Source organism: Cyanistes caeruleus, chromosome 21, assembly GCF_971803275.1.
Source record: "Cyanistes caeruleus chromosome 21, bCyaCae1.hap1.1, whole genome shotgun sequence".
In the NCBI taxonomy this organism is placed as follows: Eukaryota; Metazoa; Chordata; class Aves; order Passeriformes; family Paridae; genus Cyanistes; species Cyanistes caeruleus.
In genome coordinates, this window is record NC_141721.1 from 7645793 (window position 1) to 7665721 (window position 19929).

General features: G+C 45.7%; 1 protein-coding gene across 13 annotated transcripts in view; it reads right to left on the bottom strand.

The window, feature by feature from the left end:
- The window catches only part of BCAS3 (BCAS3 microtubule associated cell migration factor), a 301169-nt gene that overhangs the window by 11895 nt on the left and 269345 nt on the right, over window positions 1-19929 (bottom strand). For 5 of the 13 annotated variants that reach the window (XM_086858965.1, XM_086858964.1, XM_086858980.1 and 2 more), the window contains 2 exons: window positions 9462-9629; window positions 3268-3333 (listed from right to left, as the gene is read on the bottom strand). In XM_086858965.1, coding sequence (XP_086715091.1) covers window positions 3268-3333; window positions 9462-9629 — 234 coding nt within the window. Of the gene's footprint in view, window positions 1-3267; window positions 3334-9414; window positions 9630-19929 lie in introns of all 13 variants that reach the window. The other 8 variants (XM_086858972.1, XM_086858969.1, XM_086858967.1 and 5 more) reach the window with 4 other exon arrangements.

Below are 19929 nucleotides of genomic sequence, written 5' to 3' on the forward strand. Positions count from 1 at the left end.
AAGGCACCACTTTTACAAAGCCCCATTTTTACTGAAAGAATCTCCCTTTTGGAGGCTCAGCTACCTGCATGAACATCTGCAGGGGGCTGAACACATTCCCCATTTATGCTTCAAACAGGGGCTTCTTGATTTTCAAAATGCTTCCAACTAATTTGTCACTTTCCTTCCTCTTCATTTTTTTTGGTCAGTGGATGGTGCACACAATATTGAGCAATAATAACCAGAAGAAGATGAAAACTGCAGCTTGAGAAGCGAGCTCAGGATATGATTCCTCCTCACCGGATGCCTGGAAGATGTCACTGAAATTCTCTCTCCCTTAGTGCAACCCGTGTGGAGCCAATATGAACTCCCAGCAAAGTGCTTAAAACCCCATTATTTATAATAACTGTTAAATGATGAGACATTGTTTACCCAGATAGCAAGATAAATTCTCACTTACAGAATGCTTGCCTGACCGTCCTGAACGTCATCTGGTTTTTATTTAAATGCAAAATGAAATTAGGCTCCCAATAACACAGCAGAAGAATTCAATAAGATGGGGCTTTTCACTTACAGTTTAATATTAACATTTTCCCATAAATGTTAATGAATAAAAGTCTACTGTTTTATATATTATCCATGGTGGGGAGACAGCAGGCTAGGAATGGAAGGAAAGCTAATCTTTTCATACCACAAATTAGGATATATACTTCAAGGAGGACTAAGTGTTCCCAGCATTGCCAGGGACCTGGCCACAACCCTCCTTCCCCCCGGGGCAGCCACCAGAGCTGATCCCATGGGGGTGCTCCAGGGAGCCTCCAGTGACCACTGAGATCCTTCCCCAGCCAGAATCCCTTTGGGTTTGCTTCTCATTTTCCCTGGCCCTGTCCTTCTGCCTGCCCATATCCCCTAAGGCACACTGTGAACATCAAACACCCAACACCATCACTGTCCAGCGAGGCCTGATGCTCTCACACTCCAGTATGGAGAGCAAAGTGGGATTATTGGGAAAATCAGGTGACTCTTGGTGTGATATTCTGTTAGAGAAAGGTGCAGGGGTGATGGGAGCTGAGGGCACAGCTGCAGGGACAGGGAATGATACAGCATCCAAAGGGAAAAGCACCTGGAGCTGGCAGAGCTGGCACTTTGGAGCTCCCCAAAGGACCTGTGCCAAAGCACCAGGAACACATCCTGTGGTGGGAGAGGGGCTGAGAGGACTGGAAGCTGCAGGGCCAGAGGGTTGGCTCACACTGGAATGTTTGCATTGCCTTGGCTCTTGACTTTCCATTTCCTGCAGAGGGTTTGCTGTGTTAATGTGTATTTTGCTGTTTGGTGACTCATTCTTCATCCTACCTCTCTAATAAGTGTTCATTTAACAGTTTGACTGCTTAACAATTTATTGCACAAATGGGTTTCCATTGCACAGCCTCCTCTCCCATCTCCCCTGGAGAGGGCAATGCACAGTTTATGAGAGCTTTGTGATGGCCTGTGCTGCACATCCCAAAAATCAGCAAATACTCAACGGCTCTCTGGGGCTGCTGGGCTTGGGAGGAGGGACAGGAACTGTCTTGTCTTTATTCTGCCACCACCTCAGCAGCTGCAAGAGGTTTTGGCTCACAAAACAGCTGTAAAAATACCAGTCCTGGTTCAAATGCTGGGAGACGAGGGCTCTTGTACTTTCTGAGAGAGATATGCTTGCCATAAGTCATATCCTACACAAAAACACCATAGAAAGACTCTTAAAAGGAATGACAAGGTAATTATAGGAATTACAGATGGAAAAATCCTGTTGTCTCCTGCCCCCTTCCCAGTGTGGGAGCGCTCGGTGTGGGGCAGGCTTCAGGCCTCGGACTTTTAAAGGGAAGATTTAATAAACACTGAGAAATATTTCTAAATATTTAGAAAACCCAAAATAACAGCTTTCCAAGCCAAGCTGTGCAAACAGAAGATGAATTTAGGAAACTTGTTAAAAACCCAACAGCTTTTGCGTGCACCAAAATATATTTGGGTAGTGGGAATCACCTCCTGGGCAGGATGCTGCAAGCAGAGCTGGGAGGATGCTCAGCCCTGGCTGGAATACCTACCCTGGCTCTCCTCTTCCTCCCCCTGGAATCAGCAGCAGAAGCCTCAGGGATGCAAACAGCTTTAGGAGAAACTCAGCAGACAATCAAATGTGAGCAAAGCCAAGCTAGACAGGGCAGAGCTTTGAATTTTCCTGTGAAATTCTGGAGTGCTCCAGTTAATTTGCTTAATCATTAGGAGGAAAAACCACAACCCCGAGCAAACCAAAAAAACCCAACACAGCAGCAAATCTCCAAGGAAAAAGGGAACTGTGTGTCTGTTCACTGCTTTTGAGACAAAGCACTGGAAGAAAAATGTCCAGTTCCAATAATGTCATAACCTGATTAGGGCCTGACCAGAAGAGCTAAAACACTTGCAGAACAATGAGTAAGAAATTAAGTTTTAAATTGAGTGCTGGCCCTATCTCGTGTCACTTCTTTATATTCCAGTGGAAAGGACACTGCTGAGCTCATTCCATATCGAGCAGAGTGAGATGCCTGGATGCAGACACCATTTAGTCATCTCCTATATGTTCCTCCCCATTTCTTTCTCCGGGAGGAATGACAAATCCAGGAATGTGACTGCACTTTCTTTTATTATGATATTGATTTTTCCTGCAGAGGGGAAAGTGCATTTATCCCCCAGGTCTGTGTGCTGGCAGGGAAGGGTTAACAAAATGTTTATCACAAAGCTGGCTTCAGAGTTGAAAGTAATGTGATCAGTAATGAATTTTGTGTTACATTAGGTTGTATAAATGGACAGACAAGCGCAGACAACAAGTGGCCAGGAGTCGGGGCTAATCTAATGATGTAAAAATAGAGACAGCACCAATTATACTTGGGGCCAGCTCAGAGCTCCTGCAGGGACTGCAAATGAATAGGTACAAATCAAATTACTGACTAATAGACGCACTACAAGAGAGGGCAGTCAATGCTAAATACATTAGGGCCTTGTGACCTCTCTGCTCTGAACAGCAGAATCCTAAATTTGACTTAAAAAAAAAAAAAAAAAAAATCAAAGAAACTCCTGTTCATTTAAGGAGACCAACAGAACAATGTTATTTGTGAAATGACTTGAGACACTTTGATATTTTTTGGTTTGTCCCCCCATGGCCATGTTAAGGTACGTGGCCCTTGGAAAGCTGAGAGAGGGTTTGCTTTTAGAACAAGGGAAAATACTCTTTGTGCAAAAGTTAAGACCTGATAACAATACAGTTATGTTACATACCAAAACATTTCAAAGCCATGTGCCTCTTTGTGGTGATGTTTTTTACTGCTACTTCACCGGCTGTGTCTGTATCAAAAATAAAATATTTCTTAAAAAAATGCCTTGATTTAATAAGAAGAAAAAGAAAAGGAATCTCCCCACACCACAGTTGATAAGAAGCAAATGCAGTTGATCAAATTTGTTATCAAAAGACAGAAAGTCAGAGTTGTTTTGTGGCTTCAGTGTTCCTTTTAGAATTTCTCTACAAATAGCAATGAACCTGAATTCACATCAGAAATATTCATGGTTCACTATTCACATGGTTCAGTATTCATCATTCACACCCTCTCCTCTCAAATAATGGAAGGAAAAACCAGTGAACCCTCCCAGGGCTGGTGGCAAGACTGGATTTGGAGACATGGGAAATTATTGGGAAATTACAAATGCCCTTGTTAGGCCTGCCCAGGGCTGTGGGATGGGGCTGCTCAGGGACACCCTTGGACAGGAGAGAGCAAGAAACCCACACTGAAGTGCTTGATATCCCAAAATGTGTGCAAGGCCAATGCTCCTCTCACCCAGCACTTCTGAAATGGTGGCTCCTAAAGAGCCTGAATTTTCCTTTCTTTTCAACCAGGCCCATCGAAATAAACCTTTTGTAGGAAGGACTGCACTGAGTTCCCAGACTTATTGGAGGGGGTAATTTAATCTCTGACTCTGGGATGAATATTCTGAAAGTTCAAAGGCTGCTTTTAGCATCGATGTTATTTGATCCACCAGTGGGTTTGCTGCCCAAGCTGCTTTTGCACTGAACCTATGCAGAAATCTCCTGGCAGAATTGCTCTTCAGGGGGAAAATAATTTGCTCTGTTTATCCATAGCCCTTGTCTCAGTTAGGATAAAAAACAGCTGAGGAGAGAAAATGGGAAAATTGTCTTAGAAAAATTAAAGAGGAAGGAAGGAAGGAAGGAAGGAAGGAAGGAAGGAAGGAAGGAAGGAAGGAAGGAAGGAAGGAAGGAAGGAAGGAAGGAAGGAAGGAAGGAAGGAAGGAAGGAAGGAAGGAAGGAAGGAAGGAAGGAAGGAAGGAAGGAAGGAAGGAAGGAAGGAAGGAAGGAAGGAAGGAAGGAAGGAAGGAAGGAAGGAAGGAAGGAAGGAAGGAAGGAAGGAAGGAAGGAAGGAAGGAAGGAAGGAAGGAAGGAAGGAAGGAAGGAAGGAAGGAAGGAAGGAAGGAAGGAAGGAAGGAAGGAAGGAAGGAAGGAAGGAAGGAAGGAAGGAAGGAAGGAAGGAAGGAAGGAAGGAAGGAAGGAAGGAAGGAAGGAAGGAAGGAAGGAAGGAAGGAAGGAAGGAAGGAAGGAAGGAAGGAAGGAAGGAAGGAAGGAAGGAAGGAAGGAAGGAAGGAAGGAAGGAAGGAAGGAAGGAAGGAAGGAAGGAAGGAAGGAAGGAAGGAAGGAAGGAAGGAAGGAAGGAAGGAAGGAAGGAAGGAAGGAAGGAAGGAAGGAAGGAAGGAAGGAAGGAAGGAAGGAAGGAAGGAAGGAAGGAAGGAAGGAAGGAAGGAAGGAAGGAAGGAAGGAAGGAAGGAAGGAAGGAAGGAAGGAAGGAAGGAAGGAAGGAAGGAAGGAAGGAAGGAAGGAAGGAAGGAAGGAAGGAAGGAAGGAAGGAAGGAAGGAAGGAAGGAAGGAAGGAAGGAAGGGAGGGAGGGAGGGAGGAAGGAAGGAAAGAAGGGAGGGAGGGAGGGAGGGAGGGAGGGAGGGAGGGAAGGAGAGAGGGAGGGAGGGGAAGGTACCACTGAAAGCTCTGTCTAAAGGGCTGATCCTATTCCTGAAACTAAATGTACAGGTACATCTGTGTCCAGGTGGCTGCTGATGTTTGAACAAAGCTTGTGAGCACAGGTATTTTCTCCTCTGGAAAAAACCCCAGGAAGGATGGTCCTTGCATGGGAGCCACCAGTTTGCTCTCCTCCCTTTGCTTCCCACCTCAGCCAGACACCCCAGGAAATGTGTGACTTCCCTTCTCCAAACCCTAAATTTCACAGGAAGGTTTCAAAGCCATCCCTGTGCAAAGCTCAGAGGTGCCCAGACCCAAGTTAGGCTCAGGTTTTGGCAGGGGACCAGGATCCCAAGTGCCTGGAGCCCCGATCCCGGGTTTCCTACGGGCCATTCCCTAACAGCACATCTAATTAGCTCCACTTACTTACATCCCATTAATCAGGTTAAAGAGTTTGCTTCAACATATGAGCTTCCTTCAGCCCATTATGAGTTTGTTCATGAAATCTGGAAGGAATCCAGGCGGTTTCCTCTGAGGTGCACCTCCCTGTGCCACCGGCTTCCCGCGGGTGAGAGCTGGCTCGGAGCTTTGCAGGGGTTTTGGAAGAAAGATGCTTTCCAAAAAACATCCTGTTGCTCCCCTATTATAGGCTGATTTCAAATATTAAGCCTAGAAGTGATCAAAATGCACTGGAAAGCTTAAAAAACATACTTGCTGAAGAAATAGGTTAATCAGAGGTTTTACTAATTACAGTATTTTGGGACAGAAAGATTTCTAGCCTGAGCTGGCAATTTCTTCCTGTCCAGTTTGGGTGGAATCCTGTCAGAGATATTTCTCTCCTGGAAGCAGAGTTTCATAAATCATAGTCCCAGGGTGGTTTTTTTGGGGGGGGAATGCAATATGAAGCTCCAGCACACACTTAAGAACTGCACTGCAAATGTAAATATTGTAGCTGCTTGAAAACAAAGCTTTGCAAGCAAAAGAGGGCACTGACCACTAACATTTGTGTCTAGACTTGTGTAATTTTTTCTTTCCAGTGAGAGTTTGACAGAAACCGAAACAGAAAAAACATCTTTTTGCATCTTTGCCAATTTACGCCTTCCTTGGAATTAAATGTGTATCTGGGCTGACAGCTTACGTACAGCAGACTCCAGCTCAGATAGACATGGGTCGTCTGAAGAATTGGATAACAAGAGGAAAAGCTGGCTTCCCAATCAAGCCAACTAGCTGGACAACTGGAGTTATCATTTAGGTCACAAGGAAAGGAGATTTTTGGGGGAGTCATTTTTCCAGACCTGGTTCTTCTCCCACCCACTGTCCGACAGCCCTTGGCACGGAGTTGGAGGCAGAAAAGCCCCATTTAATCCCCCTCCCCTGCTAATTCCAGATTATTCCTGATGCTTTCAGCATCCTCCAGTTTGATGTTTGTGCTATGACCAACTTTTGGGCATTTCTGCCTCTGCCAGTAGCCAGAGCCAGGGTTGGTGTTGCCACCCCTGCTCTGCAATGCAGCAGGGCAGGTAGAAAACAGATTCTGGGAATATCAGCTCCCCAAAGTGGTCTGTGCAGCACGAGCACACACTTCCTCCACACCACTGCAGCCTATCAGCCCTGATTTCTATATAAACCTACTGTCAGCTATGCCCTAACAGTTAAGGCATTAAAAGAATCTATTTATCTCTTGCCATTAGGCGCATGTCAGGACCAGTGGAGCACTTGACAAAGTCTCACTGTCCACCCTACTGCCCAGTTTTTGTCCACACATTGGCCTCCAGCACTGCACATGCACAAATCTTCACATTCCCAGCTAGAAATGTTCATTAATTTGGGCTGAAGTTTGAGTTAGGCTTTGGAAGTTTTGTCAAACCTCTGCAGAATCTATTTAAGGACTGAAGAGAATCCACAGAGTGCAAAGAGGGGTTAAAACATGCGTAACATAAAGGCATGAATAAATTAAAATAAGTTATTTTAAGATTATTAAAGGATCATAAATTCCACAATTTTGAGTCCAATGCAGAAATATAATCACTGGTTTTGAAAGAAGCAGCAAGACAGAAATCAACTACAAACAAGCAAACCTCCAGTGTTCTTTTCAGCTGAACTCTGCTGTCATTTCACTGTGGTGAGTGGGCAGCAGAGAGCCCAATGAGGAAAACTGAATTTTTTTCAAAGATAATTCAGTTCAGCCAAGCTTGGTTACGATGTAAGTGGTTTGGGGGAAGTGAAAACTCTCCTACTTGATATGAGCCAACAAAGACACCTCTTTTTTGAAGTGAGGGTAATGCAGCTCCACACTTATCTCTGCCCATTTGTTAAGCAGCAGACAGATGTGAGCCCTTCCCTGCGCTCCCCAGGCTGAGGAATGGTGCTGGCAGCCAGCTCCAGGCCACTCCCTCGCTGAGTGCAGCTCTCCAGGTACATCTGAGCAGGAGGGAACTTTTTCTGTCTGTCTGCTAAAGAGGAACAGCTCAAGAGCTGTTAGGGGATGGAAGTGGAAAGGGCACAGGAGTTCACCCTCTTATCACCAGGTTTTCTCTGCTGCTCTGAGTCACCACATGCCCAAATCCTGAGAATAAAGTGTGTTAGTGGTGGAGAGAATCCCATGACAGGCAGGGCAACACAGAGTGTTAATGACAGGGAGAGGAGGGTGGTGGGATGGGGTGAGTTGGGTCAGTGCTCATGTTACTCATTATTGCTGTGTAAAATCGCTGCTCTGAGATGGCATCTATCTTACACTCATTAGGGAGATTTATGGGTCTGGAGCAAGGGCTGGGACAAATCTCTTTGGATGAACATTAACTCAGTGATGGCATCTCTATAAACAGCTCCTTTCTGTCTTTACACCTGCAGTACTGAGAGCCTCATGCCAAAGAAGCTGGCACTCGCTGCCATCAGCTGGGTTCGGTGAAAATGGAAGGAAAATACAGAGCCCTGTCTCTGACAAAGTTCTTGGTTGACAATATAATACACTGTCAAGTCTCCAGGGCAGTCAGTCACCCTAACCTGGCACATCTGGAAGGCTTCAGCTTTCAGAGGAGGTATTCCCCTCACCTTTCCCCTTCCACACACAGCCCAAGGGGTGCTGACCCATTATCAGCAGTGGATACCCTCCCAAAGTTCACACTGATCACAGCCTGGGTCAGTAAGTGATGAAATATGTGCCTTTCTCTATTTTCACAGCCTGCTTTTTCCACCTTCCCAGCCCTTTACAGTCATGAACTGATTAAAGTCCACACCAGCAATGTGAGGCATCTCTATCCTCACTGCTCTGGTGGAGCTCTGGAGTCATGGACTCATGAAGTGCCTTGGCCAAGGCAAAAAGCTGGTGAGGATTTGCACCAGCAGACCCACCCTTAGTGTTCAACCAAGCCTTTCTGTTAATTCCAAATCTAACTCATCCTTTGACTTCATCTCTCTCAGGATGGAAATCGGAGGAAGGGCAGTTGGGAAGGTGACCAGCTGGGGTATGGAGGTGTTTCTGCACTGCTCAGCCTGGTTACTGCTGCCTGTACCTACAGACAAGGGCTGAAATCCTGCTCCTCTGCATCCTCCTCCTCCTCCAGGCTGTGGGAAGTTGCTGCAGTTTGGTTCCTGCTCCACAGTGAGCAAAGTCAGGATGGGATCTCCCTGATGGGAGATCTCGAGGAGCAGGGAGAGCTCAGAGCAGCACAAGACCCTCAGTGATACAAGAGGGCAAGGGCAAAAGGAAGAGACAGCTCCTGCTCTTCCTGAAAGATCCATGGGTTGGCATTCCCACACCTTCCTGCTGGTTCCTCCTCTTTTGCCTTCCCAGCCAAGCTGCCAGGAGACTGACAAGTGAGTTGGCAGCTGATGTTAGGGGCCACCATCACCCTGAGGAGTTTTTACTGGAGGTGTTTTTTGGAACAGGTCACAATTAATGGAGACAATAAACCCGCAGTAACCGCGCTTTAATTTCTGAGCATCTCCTATCACGGGGCCCCTTCTGACAGCGTAATCTCTGATGTGCCATTCCATTTAGTTAAACAGATGATACAATTTATCAATATAATGGACACTGATGAAGATGGATTAATTTGGATTACAGAACCAGAGCTTCACAGTGGCTCTATTCAGGACACAAAATGAGGATATGTGTGATTATGGCATTGTTTGGAGCAGGGTGGGCAAGGGCAGCAATCTGCACAGGAGGGGATGCAGGAGAGCCCTTGCCCCAGCTAGATGATAAGGAAGCTCCATGTGCCAATATCTCAGGCTGTGTTTATGTGATCTACCACTAACTTCTTTTTATAAATGACTTCTGTCCCACTGAGATCCCCACCAAAGTCAATTAATCAGAGAGAGAGAGAGAGAGAGAGAGGAGCGCAAAGAGCAAAGCAAAAAGCGAAACTTTAAAAAAAAAAAAAAAAAAAATTAAATAAAAAATCACCATTGGGTGAGATGTACGTGATCTCTGATCACACCTCTTCTTTGTACCTGTTCCTGATCCCACCATGTCCCTGCTGGGGGATTCGCACATCGCGTCGGCCAGGCGCTCCCGCAGCCCCTCCTCGCTGTGCTCCATGGAGGACATGTGGCGCAGACCGAAGTTCTCGGGCCAGCTCCCACACACCTCCAGCAAGGTCACGCTCCGGTCGAAGGCACCTTCAACAGACAAAGGGGACACGTGTGGGACACCCTGGCACCAGCTCCTCCCGTGTGGTTTGGGTGCCTGAAATGCTGATTTCAGCACACGAGTTAAAACCTCGCTGTTTCCAGCACAGCACGGTAGAACACAAAGCATGAACCAGCTTCGACCAAGCAGCTGTGATCAAAAAGGTGAAATTAAAATACAGACCCAATTCTGGTCTCACACTGGTGAGAGTCAGGAAAGCAGCACAATAACACAAATATGAATGGCATGCATATATTTTTATGTTAGACAACCAGGAATTATTTTTGAATTATTCTTCCACTGGGCTGCTGCTGAGATGTTTCATCCTCCTCCTCATTTTGGACAGTGGGAAGAGTCATTTTGTCTTTGCTAAAGGGCAGAAATTTTACGTAAAATCCCTTTCTTGCTCTGAAACAGAGAAGAAGCAGAGCTGCCTTGTGTGTGACGAAGGAACAAACAGATCCCTTCCCTCAGTCTGGGATCCCTGTGGGTTTTCTGTCCTCCTGCACTGGGAAGTTTTAGGTCAAACGTGCTCTAACAGAGGCTCCTTCACCAGCAGCCCCTACTGAAACTCTGGTTCTTGTGAGGGAGCGCACGTACCTACAAAAGATCCTTCAAATAATTCCTTGACTTGCAGTTATTACCTCATTCACAGCAGGGTATGATGTTCTGCCGAATGCAAAGATTAGATTCTGAATTCAGGATCACTTCAAAGTACAAATTAAAATTATTCTCCTTTATTATACGGCAAGACTTCTGCGAAGGCTTACTTAAATCATTCCCACTTGGAACAAGATTACAGTTATGCTTTGTTGCTTCAAGCACATACCATTTACTCCACTATTAGGTAACTGAATATGCAGCATTTATTGTGCCTGGTTTCTGCCAGCCTACCGAGGGGAAAAAATGCAAATGCCAATGTTTCTCAGAGTTAAAAGTACATGAAACACGTCCTTGTTATCAGGCCTTTGGTTTTCCCCTTTGATCAGCCGTCAGAAACTATCTACACTTGTAGTCTGTGACTGTACAGCCTCACAGCACACTCCCTGCCACTGACAGGTGGTAATAGAAAGGGTGAGAGACCAAGCCCCACGGCAGGCGGCCCTTCCTCTGATAAGGTCCGAAGTAGCGGGTGATAAGCGTTGGTAAACACTCGGCCAGCCGCTTAATCCATACATCAGCAAAGAGGGGCAGATAATTCTGAGCTCTAATGGCACGGACAAAAGCGCCAGGGCTGGCATTCAGGGATTTATATGGGCTGCAGTGGTGACTTCTGGCTCCTGAATTTCATTGGTGTTGATTTATCTCCTGGGCTGGCTGGAGCGGATTCCTGGCACTAGAAAACCATCAAGGCTGAAATGGACCTCTCCAAAACGGGACCGTGGCTCTGGTGTGATACATGCACTTGAACTCTGGATGAATCCCAGTTTAAACCCAGAGGAGGAATGACCAAATATTTCAATTTTTAATGGCTCTCTGGATTTATGAGGTTGCTCCAGTCTACTAATTTGTTTTAAAGCGAGGGTTTTTGAAGCTTGCTTGAGAAAATGCAAGGAGAAGGCAAAATAATTTCGATGATATTTAAATCTCTACAGCATTTTCATGATGTCAGCTCTCCTGAAGGCAGGAGGAAAAGCAAAATTTGTTGTTTTTTTTTTTTTTAAGCTTTTTTTCCCCAAGTTTTCCATCTACAGTTTCATGCAGCCCTGAGAACCCCTCTCCAAGACCCCACGGATTTTGGTTGGTTTTAACAGAGCTGTTCATGTACCCTGAGAGTAATCAGGAGGACTTTAAAACCTGCTTCCCAAACCTCTGGGAAGCAGCAGGGACACGATGAGCTCCCACAGGTTTGAGCCAGAGATGAGAAATCTCCTCTTTCCTGGTGTCAGCCTTTATTCCAAAAGTGAGAAATGGGAGCATTTCTGCTCCTATAAGCAGACATATGAATAATAAGGCAAATGGCTTTTGAAGCTCTGCCAAGATGCCTGCTTGTGTGTACAAGGAGAAACTTCATGGAGTGTCGGGCTCTGGCTCCTGAGATCCTTGAGTGAGAGCAAAGGAGACAAGTGCAGCGTTACCTCTGCAATCAGGGCCAGGAGCTGCCAAAACTTCTTAGCAGCAATGTGTGAGGCTGCAAGTGTTAATGCAAATGCAGGTTAGAGGGATTAACTGCACTGAAAGTTTGCTTGTAAAAAAAAAATTGTAGGGCTGAGGCAGCTGTAGTTTTATCTTTCCTCCCTTTTCACTCCTTCTCTGTGGTAGCAGCACACATCTGGCAAGACCATTGATATCCAGACATCCAGCTGGATTCAGCAGCCACCACTGTAGCCCGTGGGTGATCACTCTGCCTGTAGCAGGCAGAGGAGGTCCTTGCACCATCATCTGCTCTGTGCTGCACTGGAAGCCACAAATTCCCCTTTATTTCAATACAGATAAAATGGGTTCCAGGTAAAGCTGAACGTGCAGACTGTGACTGAAGTTATTCAGGACATGGGGGTAGAAAAAGGAATGTCCTTTCCTCCTGTAAATCCCTGGCTCTGTCCCTCTGTGATGTAAAATAAAACAGTTTCAGGAAAAACGAGATTTATTGTCACGGACCTTCCTGTTCCTCTTGCCAGTGCATCAGCAGGCAGCACATGTATCAGAGTAAAAGAATTAAATCTTATTTTCAAGGCAGAATTAAGTTCTGGGTGTTTTAACACCTTGGAAAGTGAGTCTGGAGTGTGTGACATGGCAATGGGCTGCTTGCTGCCAGGAGCCTTTGGGTGCCTTGCCCTCCTACATCATTCCCTAAATACATCATTCCCAACGGCACAGGGGCTAATGGCATTAAACTTCCACTGATAGCAGCTCACCCTATCTCTGCTATTTATTATATTGTAATCTCTCCTTCTGGCTGCCTCGCTCTCCCCTTGTCAATCCCAGTATCTCACTTGATAAAGTATCAAATTCCCCATCGCCGGCCAGCGAGGAGTTTACAAATAAACCTCGGTGGAGCGTCCTGCCCTCAGAATTACCAAAGCCAGAACATAACCACAGAACCAAGGGGCTGAGAAAGCTCCTGCTGATTCCAGGGATTACTGAGGATTGAGGGAGGCAGGCTGACAGCCTGCTGAAACCCTCCTGACAGCCACCAATATCAGCCCCTGACGTGTGAAGCCCAGACTTCCCTCTGTCCCCCCGGCCCGGATACAGCTTTGGCTGGGGAACAGGTTCCACCTAAAAGGAGCAAATTCATTTAGGAACAACTCAAGGGTGAGCAAAGTAGGCATTATGTGAGTCTAGCAATTACTAGTGAAATCCTGGTGAAATCTCATTAAATCACAGACTTACTGACTTAAAATTGTGTCAATATTTCATCCTACTGCACGGTGCTTTCAAGCTTGCAGAATACTCACTTCTACTTTATTTATTGAAGATGAAACTGGGTGGGAATGAAGATCATCAGCCACCCCTGTATGATGTCCAAGCATCATGCCAGAACCCCAAATGCACCCAAATGGAACAAACAGGACCCTTGTCTTGACTATATGGGTCAAAAGTGCTTTGTTTTGCAATTCCAGCCCAAATGCTCTGAGCTAATTCTGCTTAATGCACAGAATTTTCCTAATAGAACTTTAATTCTTGCCTGAAATCAATCTCCTACTTCTCTCTTTCCACAGGCATTTGCCTCTCAAGGGGCACCACCCTTTTCTCTTGCCACTGCTGATGGAGCAGAATCAGGTTCCCATCTTTCTGCTTAACATTTCTTGCATTTTATTAATGGCAAAGGCTTCTGTCATTACTCACTCCAAATTACCTTTCTTAGACACACAGGATTTGTCTTTAGCAGTGAAATTGTTTCAAGGCTTTTAATATAAAAGCAAAATAAATTCTACAGAAGAAAGAAAAAGAAAACCCACCCTAAATCTTGGAAATGTCCTTTCCACAGCCCCACCAACCAAGAGCGAGAAAACCAGAGAAACTCCTTTTCTTCTCTGAAAAAAAAATATCTAGTAGTAAAAAAGTATTTTTACAAAATGTTTTAATGCTTCTAGTGTGTTATTTTTCTAAGTCAAAATAGCCAAGCTAAATCTTTCACCATAGCCCTTTAATTCAAAAGCCAAGGGAAATTTTTTTCATTAAACCTCTGGATGGCTTTGTTTAAAATATGAAATCAAGTAGCTCCATTTCCTGTCTTCTAAGGAACAGTAAATCAAAAAGAGAACGTTCTCCAAAAATACAGTAATGGTTCTATTAAAGGGCTTGACAGTTTTGAGCCTCACCTTGAGTATTGCAACATAAGTGTGAGCAAAAATTACAGAGAGGAGAGGAGGGGAAACGACCTGGGGATTGGAATTGATAAAAGACCCATCCTGATCAATGGGATGCATTGATCCCGTGTGATGTCGGACCCTGAGGCTCAACCAAGAGGGACAGGAGGGTTGCCCATCACATCTCCTGCTCCTCTCAGCCTTTTCAGAAGAAGGAGTGGGCTCTGAAGGGACTCTGGTGACCACAGGGAGCTGCCCAGGAACGCCTTGGCCGCGAGCGAGAGCCCCGCGGGCGTGCGGGGAACCAGCGCGCGGAAACTCCTCGCCCAAAGCACTGAGTCAAACTGCAACGTGCCTCGTTTAAACACGAAACATGAACTTTCCTACAGGCTCTGCCAATTCCCTTTGTGCCATAACTGCGTGATTCCAGCGGGAATGCCACAAAGCGGCCGCTCGGAGCACCTGAAGGGGAATCCGGGCAAATTCTTTATTTGAGTGTGGAGAAGCAAATCCCCCTGAGCTGCCCTGGATCTGGTGGGTCTGTGCTCGTGGCATGTGCTGCTGATCCCCTCCTGTGCATGGCTCACCCTGCTCTCCCACACCAAACCAGCTAACAAGGGACACAACACTGGTGCACCAAGGTGTGAGTGCTGATTATTGCCTTTGGAACCACGGCAGGAGCCACAGCCTTTGCAGTGACTCTGCTCCCTGTCATCTTCCCTCCCACAGAGTCTCTTTTTTTCCAGAACCGCTCACAGTTCTGCTATAAACAGGACATTACTCACCAGCTCTGTATCCTGTGAGTGCATTTAATTAATGGAGCCTTCAGCCAGGGCGACCAACACTTCCAAATGCCTTTGAACTCTTGGCTAAGTGAGGCTGAGAAGTTGCTCGTCCCTCCTCAGCACCACAGCCTTGTAAACAAAAGCGCTGTTTATTCTGTGTCAGGGTTTCTAGATGAGTTTGGGGCAGAGCTGCAGCTGCTGGGAGGAGCTGGGCGGCCTCGGGAGCCCCCGTGCCCAGCAGCTCCAGGGATGGATGCTTGGGAATGAGGTTGCCCAAGCACTGCCCACGTGGCCACAAACTCAGGACAGTGGCCCAAGCAGTGATGGTGACATCCAGGATCGTGGTGCAGGTCCTTAGGGACCACCCCAACCTCCTCCTCCTCCTCCCCACATCCCAGCAAACCCCGAATCCTCCGCTCCTGCACAAGGGGTTAACCAGGGGCTCAGGAGGTTTGGGATGCTCAGGAGCCATCACAGCCGTCCTTGAAGGCTTTCAAATGTGAGCAAGGCTGCAATTTTCAGAGCTGGAGCAGCGAGATATTTTTATAAATACATAAATCTTTTCAAGGAAAAACAAATATAGAGAAAAGAATGTAAACATTATTGTAAAATGCATAATAAAATGTCTGTTGTTTGTTAATTTTGCTCCTTATTATCCAGCCTATCTGTACCACTGATGTTGAAACATTTGCCTTTTAAAAAAATTTTTTTATACTCCCTTATTCATTTAAAAATAGTTTCCTGCATGTTATATGAATAAGCAAAACCTAAGGTCCTAAATCCAGGGGAACTTTGAAGTATGAAACCCACGGTCTATGGGAACTATGTTTTCATTAATCAAAGTAGATGTTTCTAAAGCCATCAGATTTATCATGACTGGATTTCATATGTGAAACCCAATATACACACAGACATACACTGCTTGTCCTTTTGGATTAGTGCTGACCTTTTACTCTCCTTTCTGAAGGATCTGCCTTTCCTCAGAGCGGGGCTGCCCTGCTTTGCCAGAGGAGCCTTGACAAAGTGCGTTTCCAACTCTCCGCTTTCTGTGTCTGACTACGAGTCTGGGCTAAGGTCAAAACATAAATGATTAAGTGTATTTATTAAACTCTGCCTTTGCCTTGAATGCTCCCAGTGCCTGTCAGATGCCATCCAACTGCAGATTCCTGCTGCCAGCACACCTGGCCACCAAACCAGGGGTCCCGCGACCCCAAGAGCTGAACGGAGCCCCCCAAATCCCCCCAGCACTGCCAAGGGCTCCTCCAGCCCTTGCTGAGCTCCTGGATTCCCCAAGGCACGGAGGTTAGTGCAAGTTTAAAAACTAAACATGGTTTAAAAACTGGAGCCAGCATGTGACTGCCATCCAAAGCAGGCCTTCAAAAAGAGAAAACGCAACAAAACGTGCTTGGTGTCACCAGGGTAAACTTTATGTTGTGGTAGCAGAATTTTGCTGTATTTTGTGGCACCAGAAGCACAAGACTTTGTCACCTTGCCTTAAAGAACAACACAAGGGGCACAGGTGGGCACAGGTGGGCACAGGTGGGTGCTGCCAGAGGTTGCACCCACAGAGAAGGTGCAGCTCATCCATAGCCTGAGGATCAGAGTGCACTTGAAAATCAGCTGAGAGTTTTTTTTCCAATACTGGATGCTCTTTGTTTAGCTGCCTAAAAGCAAAAAGAGATGGAATCTACAGTATAACGGGATGCTATTGTGATTTTGAAAACAAAACTGCCTTTTGTAATAAAATTAATTTCCAAGAAAAACCTTTCCCCCTCCCCCTCGAGCAGCAAGATTCGTGCATTATTTTAACGCTTTACAGAATCAGAGTGCCTGGAAAAAATCAGGAATGCTACAACCAGCCCCAAGCCCCCTTAGAGATTAACATTTCTTTATATTTAATCCTGGCATAAAGCAGAGTGTCCTGAAGAACCCAGGGCTCTGCACAAGCCTGGGTTACCAGGTATGAATCTGCACAGCAAAAAAACTTCACCTGATGTTCTTTCAACCTCCAGGTCTGGAAATTTCATTAAAAAAGGATTCGTAAAAGATCTTCAGCACTTTCCAGTTTTTGCAAGGTTGGAAATGTTTTCTTGTGGTATTCACATACTTATAATTCTCAGTCCTGGTTAAAATTAGAAAATCCAGTAACTTTTTTTCTTTTTTTTTCCTCCTAGCAAAATTTCCCACTCTCTGAAGATCTATGACTTAGCTAAGCTTACAATAAGATGATTATTGAGATTTTCAACAATGTCTAGGAAATTTAAACACACAATGAATTCCATTAAATCTCAGTGGAGGCTTTTTTAGATGAGCTTTTATTTTGTTTGACTGCTCCTCCGAATAAAAGCGGTGATTTTAGGAGGCTGAAGCCTTTTGTGTTGGCTTTGGTGGGGAAAACGCTGTGTGAGATGCAGGAAGGATACATCTGGTATTTCTGTGACACCACATAATGATCCTTATTTCTTTATATGCCAAGTCATTTCTGAGCTCTTGGGAAGAGGTTTGCAGCCATACCCTGTCTTAACGAGGTACAAATATGCCAATTCCACTGCAGGGGCTGGAATAATATATTACTTCCCTTAAGAAAACAGATTTATCTTGTTTATTATCCATCTCGTGGCATGTGCAAATGCATATCTATATACACATGTACAAAGGACACATAATGGATTAGAAAAGGCTCATATTTACCCACAAGTAAGGAAAGATCTGACAACTCATCGGGGTTTTTGGGATAACCGAGATCTTATGTTTCACTTTGAGACACAAGCGTGGATTTGTCATCTTGCTTGAGCCTTAGTGGTGACTGTGTGAGCCAAGGAATTTAATTCTGATTGTTTCATTTGAATTAAAAAAAAATAAAAATATCTTAGTGTTGAAAAAACATTGGAACTGTGCTATGAACTAATATATCTCAAATTGTAACAGGAGACTCCTGTAACAGCAACAGAGAGTGGAAAGGCCAAGTTCATTGTGGGTACAGTTTATCTGCAGCTGAATGTTGGGGATCCTGGATCTTTGAAACCTGCTGCAAAGGGGGAGTGAAGGCTTCCCCATCCCAATCCCAGCTGGATGGAGCTGCAGAGCAGGGATGGACGTGGCTCTGTGCCCAAAGCCTGCCCCAGGATCCTCAGCATCCTCCACACAGCACACCCAGTCTGCCAGAGACACACAGTTCTGCTGGCCTTTGGGTCATTTCTTCTTCATAAGCAATCTGCAGCCTGAGAGGTGTTCACAAACAAGGGGAGATAATGGACAGTTTCTTGTCAGCCAGGAGAGAGTTTAGAGCAGAGCATCTGTGGGGAAGCAGCTGAGCACCGAGGCTCCAGAAAGAAGAAATTTGGTTTATATCACTAACAACCCGTTAAGAGAGAAACTGGAATATTTTTTTGCATTATAAGAGCAAATATTTCTCTGGTCTCATATCACCTTTCCCAGATGAAACATTTCACAACCCAGCTGACTTATAAACAGAAACCAAAATATTTTCCTAAGGTGGATCACTGATCCCACTCGGGGCTTCCAAGTTGTAATTTATTTGTCTTACCTCACTGTGAGATAATGTGCATGCTGGTTCCAAGCTACTGTCTAATCACTGCTTGGCCATGGGATAAAGAAATCTCACTTGCAAACACCAGGCACTCACTGGGTGTTTGGGAATTGGTCACAGGGTGACTTTTCCTGCTGGTTTGTGCCCAGCTCCTGCAGCACGAGAATTGCAGAATGGTTCGGGTTGGAAGGGACCTTCCAGACCATCCTGTTCCATCCTGTCATTGTCAGGGACACCTTTCACTCTCCCAGACTGCTCCAAGTCCTGTCCAGCCTGGCCTTGAGCACCTCCAGGGATCCAGGAGCATTCAGAGCTTCTCTGGGCATCCTGTGCCAGCGCCTGCCCACCCTCCCAGGAAAGAGCTTCTTCCTAATGATGAACCTTCTGCCACTTCTGTAGCAAATCTGAGTTACCATTCAGTTTATTAGGGTTATATCCAAGAGGATGAGCAGAGCCTGCTGGAATCACAGCTTCCCCTCAAGTATTCTGACACATTTCACAATTGGCATGAGATGGATTCGGGTATTAAACCAGAGCGATGGAAATGTTTGTGTTTGGGGCAGCCAAAAGGTTAAAACAGCACCAGTAACTTCAGGAATTGGTTTGGAAATTCAGCAATTTCTTAACTGAGTGACCAAGACCAGGGAATGGAGACAATATACACCTAAAGCACTGAGGCAAAATGGGTTTTCAGGGCTGACAGAATTTCATTTACACTGGGGAAGAGCTGGAACATCCAGGTTTAAGTAACTCACTGAGGTGACCACAATGAAATCTGCCTGAGGACAACCCAGTGCAATGCCACATCTTCCTACAAGGTGTGAAAACATGGATGAGACCTCCAGAGCCACTCCTGCCCTGGCCAGGCAGCACATCCCAGGTGCTCTTCCATCAGCTCTGAGCATTTTGGAAATTGCTCGCTCCAAGTCTCTAGATGCCCCCAAGAACACTAAAAAAAATGTGTTTCTTTAAGGACTACAGAGAAATGTGAAATTTTATGTTTAGAAAGTAATAAAACCTCAACAAAACTTTAAACTTGTTTCCTTGTAATCCTTCCAAGTCAGGGAAGATAAATTTTTTTGGCCCAATTCTGAATTCATTAAAAGCGCGTGCCAAGTTGCACGAGCAAATTATCTGAGCTCCAGCAAGGACTGGACCTACAAAGCACTGAAACCTCTGGTTCTGAGCCAGCTTAAGCATATACTTACTTTTAAGCATGCAAACAGCCCCAGTGACTTCAATGGGAGTATATATGCTGAAAGTTAAGTGTGTGCTTAAGTGTGCTGCTGGAGTGTGGCCAGAGCACTCGGGATCTCACAGCACCAAGGTCTGATCTCCTCCCAAAGCCCATCCCAGGCAGGGATTTCACTGCAGCCAGGCAGGACACAGCTGGGCAGGAGCCAGCAGCCCCTGAAGTTTTCCTCTGCATCCATGGAGGAGGTTTTGCCCTTGTCACTTGTGTTATCCATCAGGCATCTGGCGGCTGGGTAAGGCAGAGCGACGTGGCAAGGTGAGATGATGGAGTGAAAAAATGATCGCAGCTGGCACGTCCCAGCCTAAGGCTTTTGGTCATTTAACTCATCTCCCTCTCATCCTCAGCACAGACTGAACTCAAAGGGCAGGGAATTCACCCTTCCCCAAGCTTTGGCTGCAGCAGCTCCAAGTGCAAAGAGGAAGCAGGCAGCCGTGGCTCCCCGTTTGT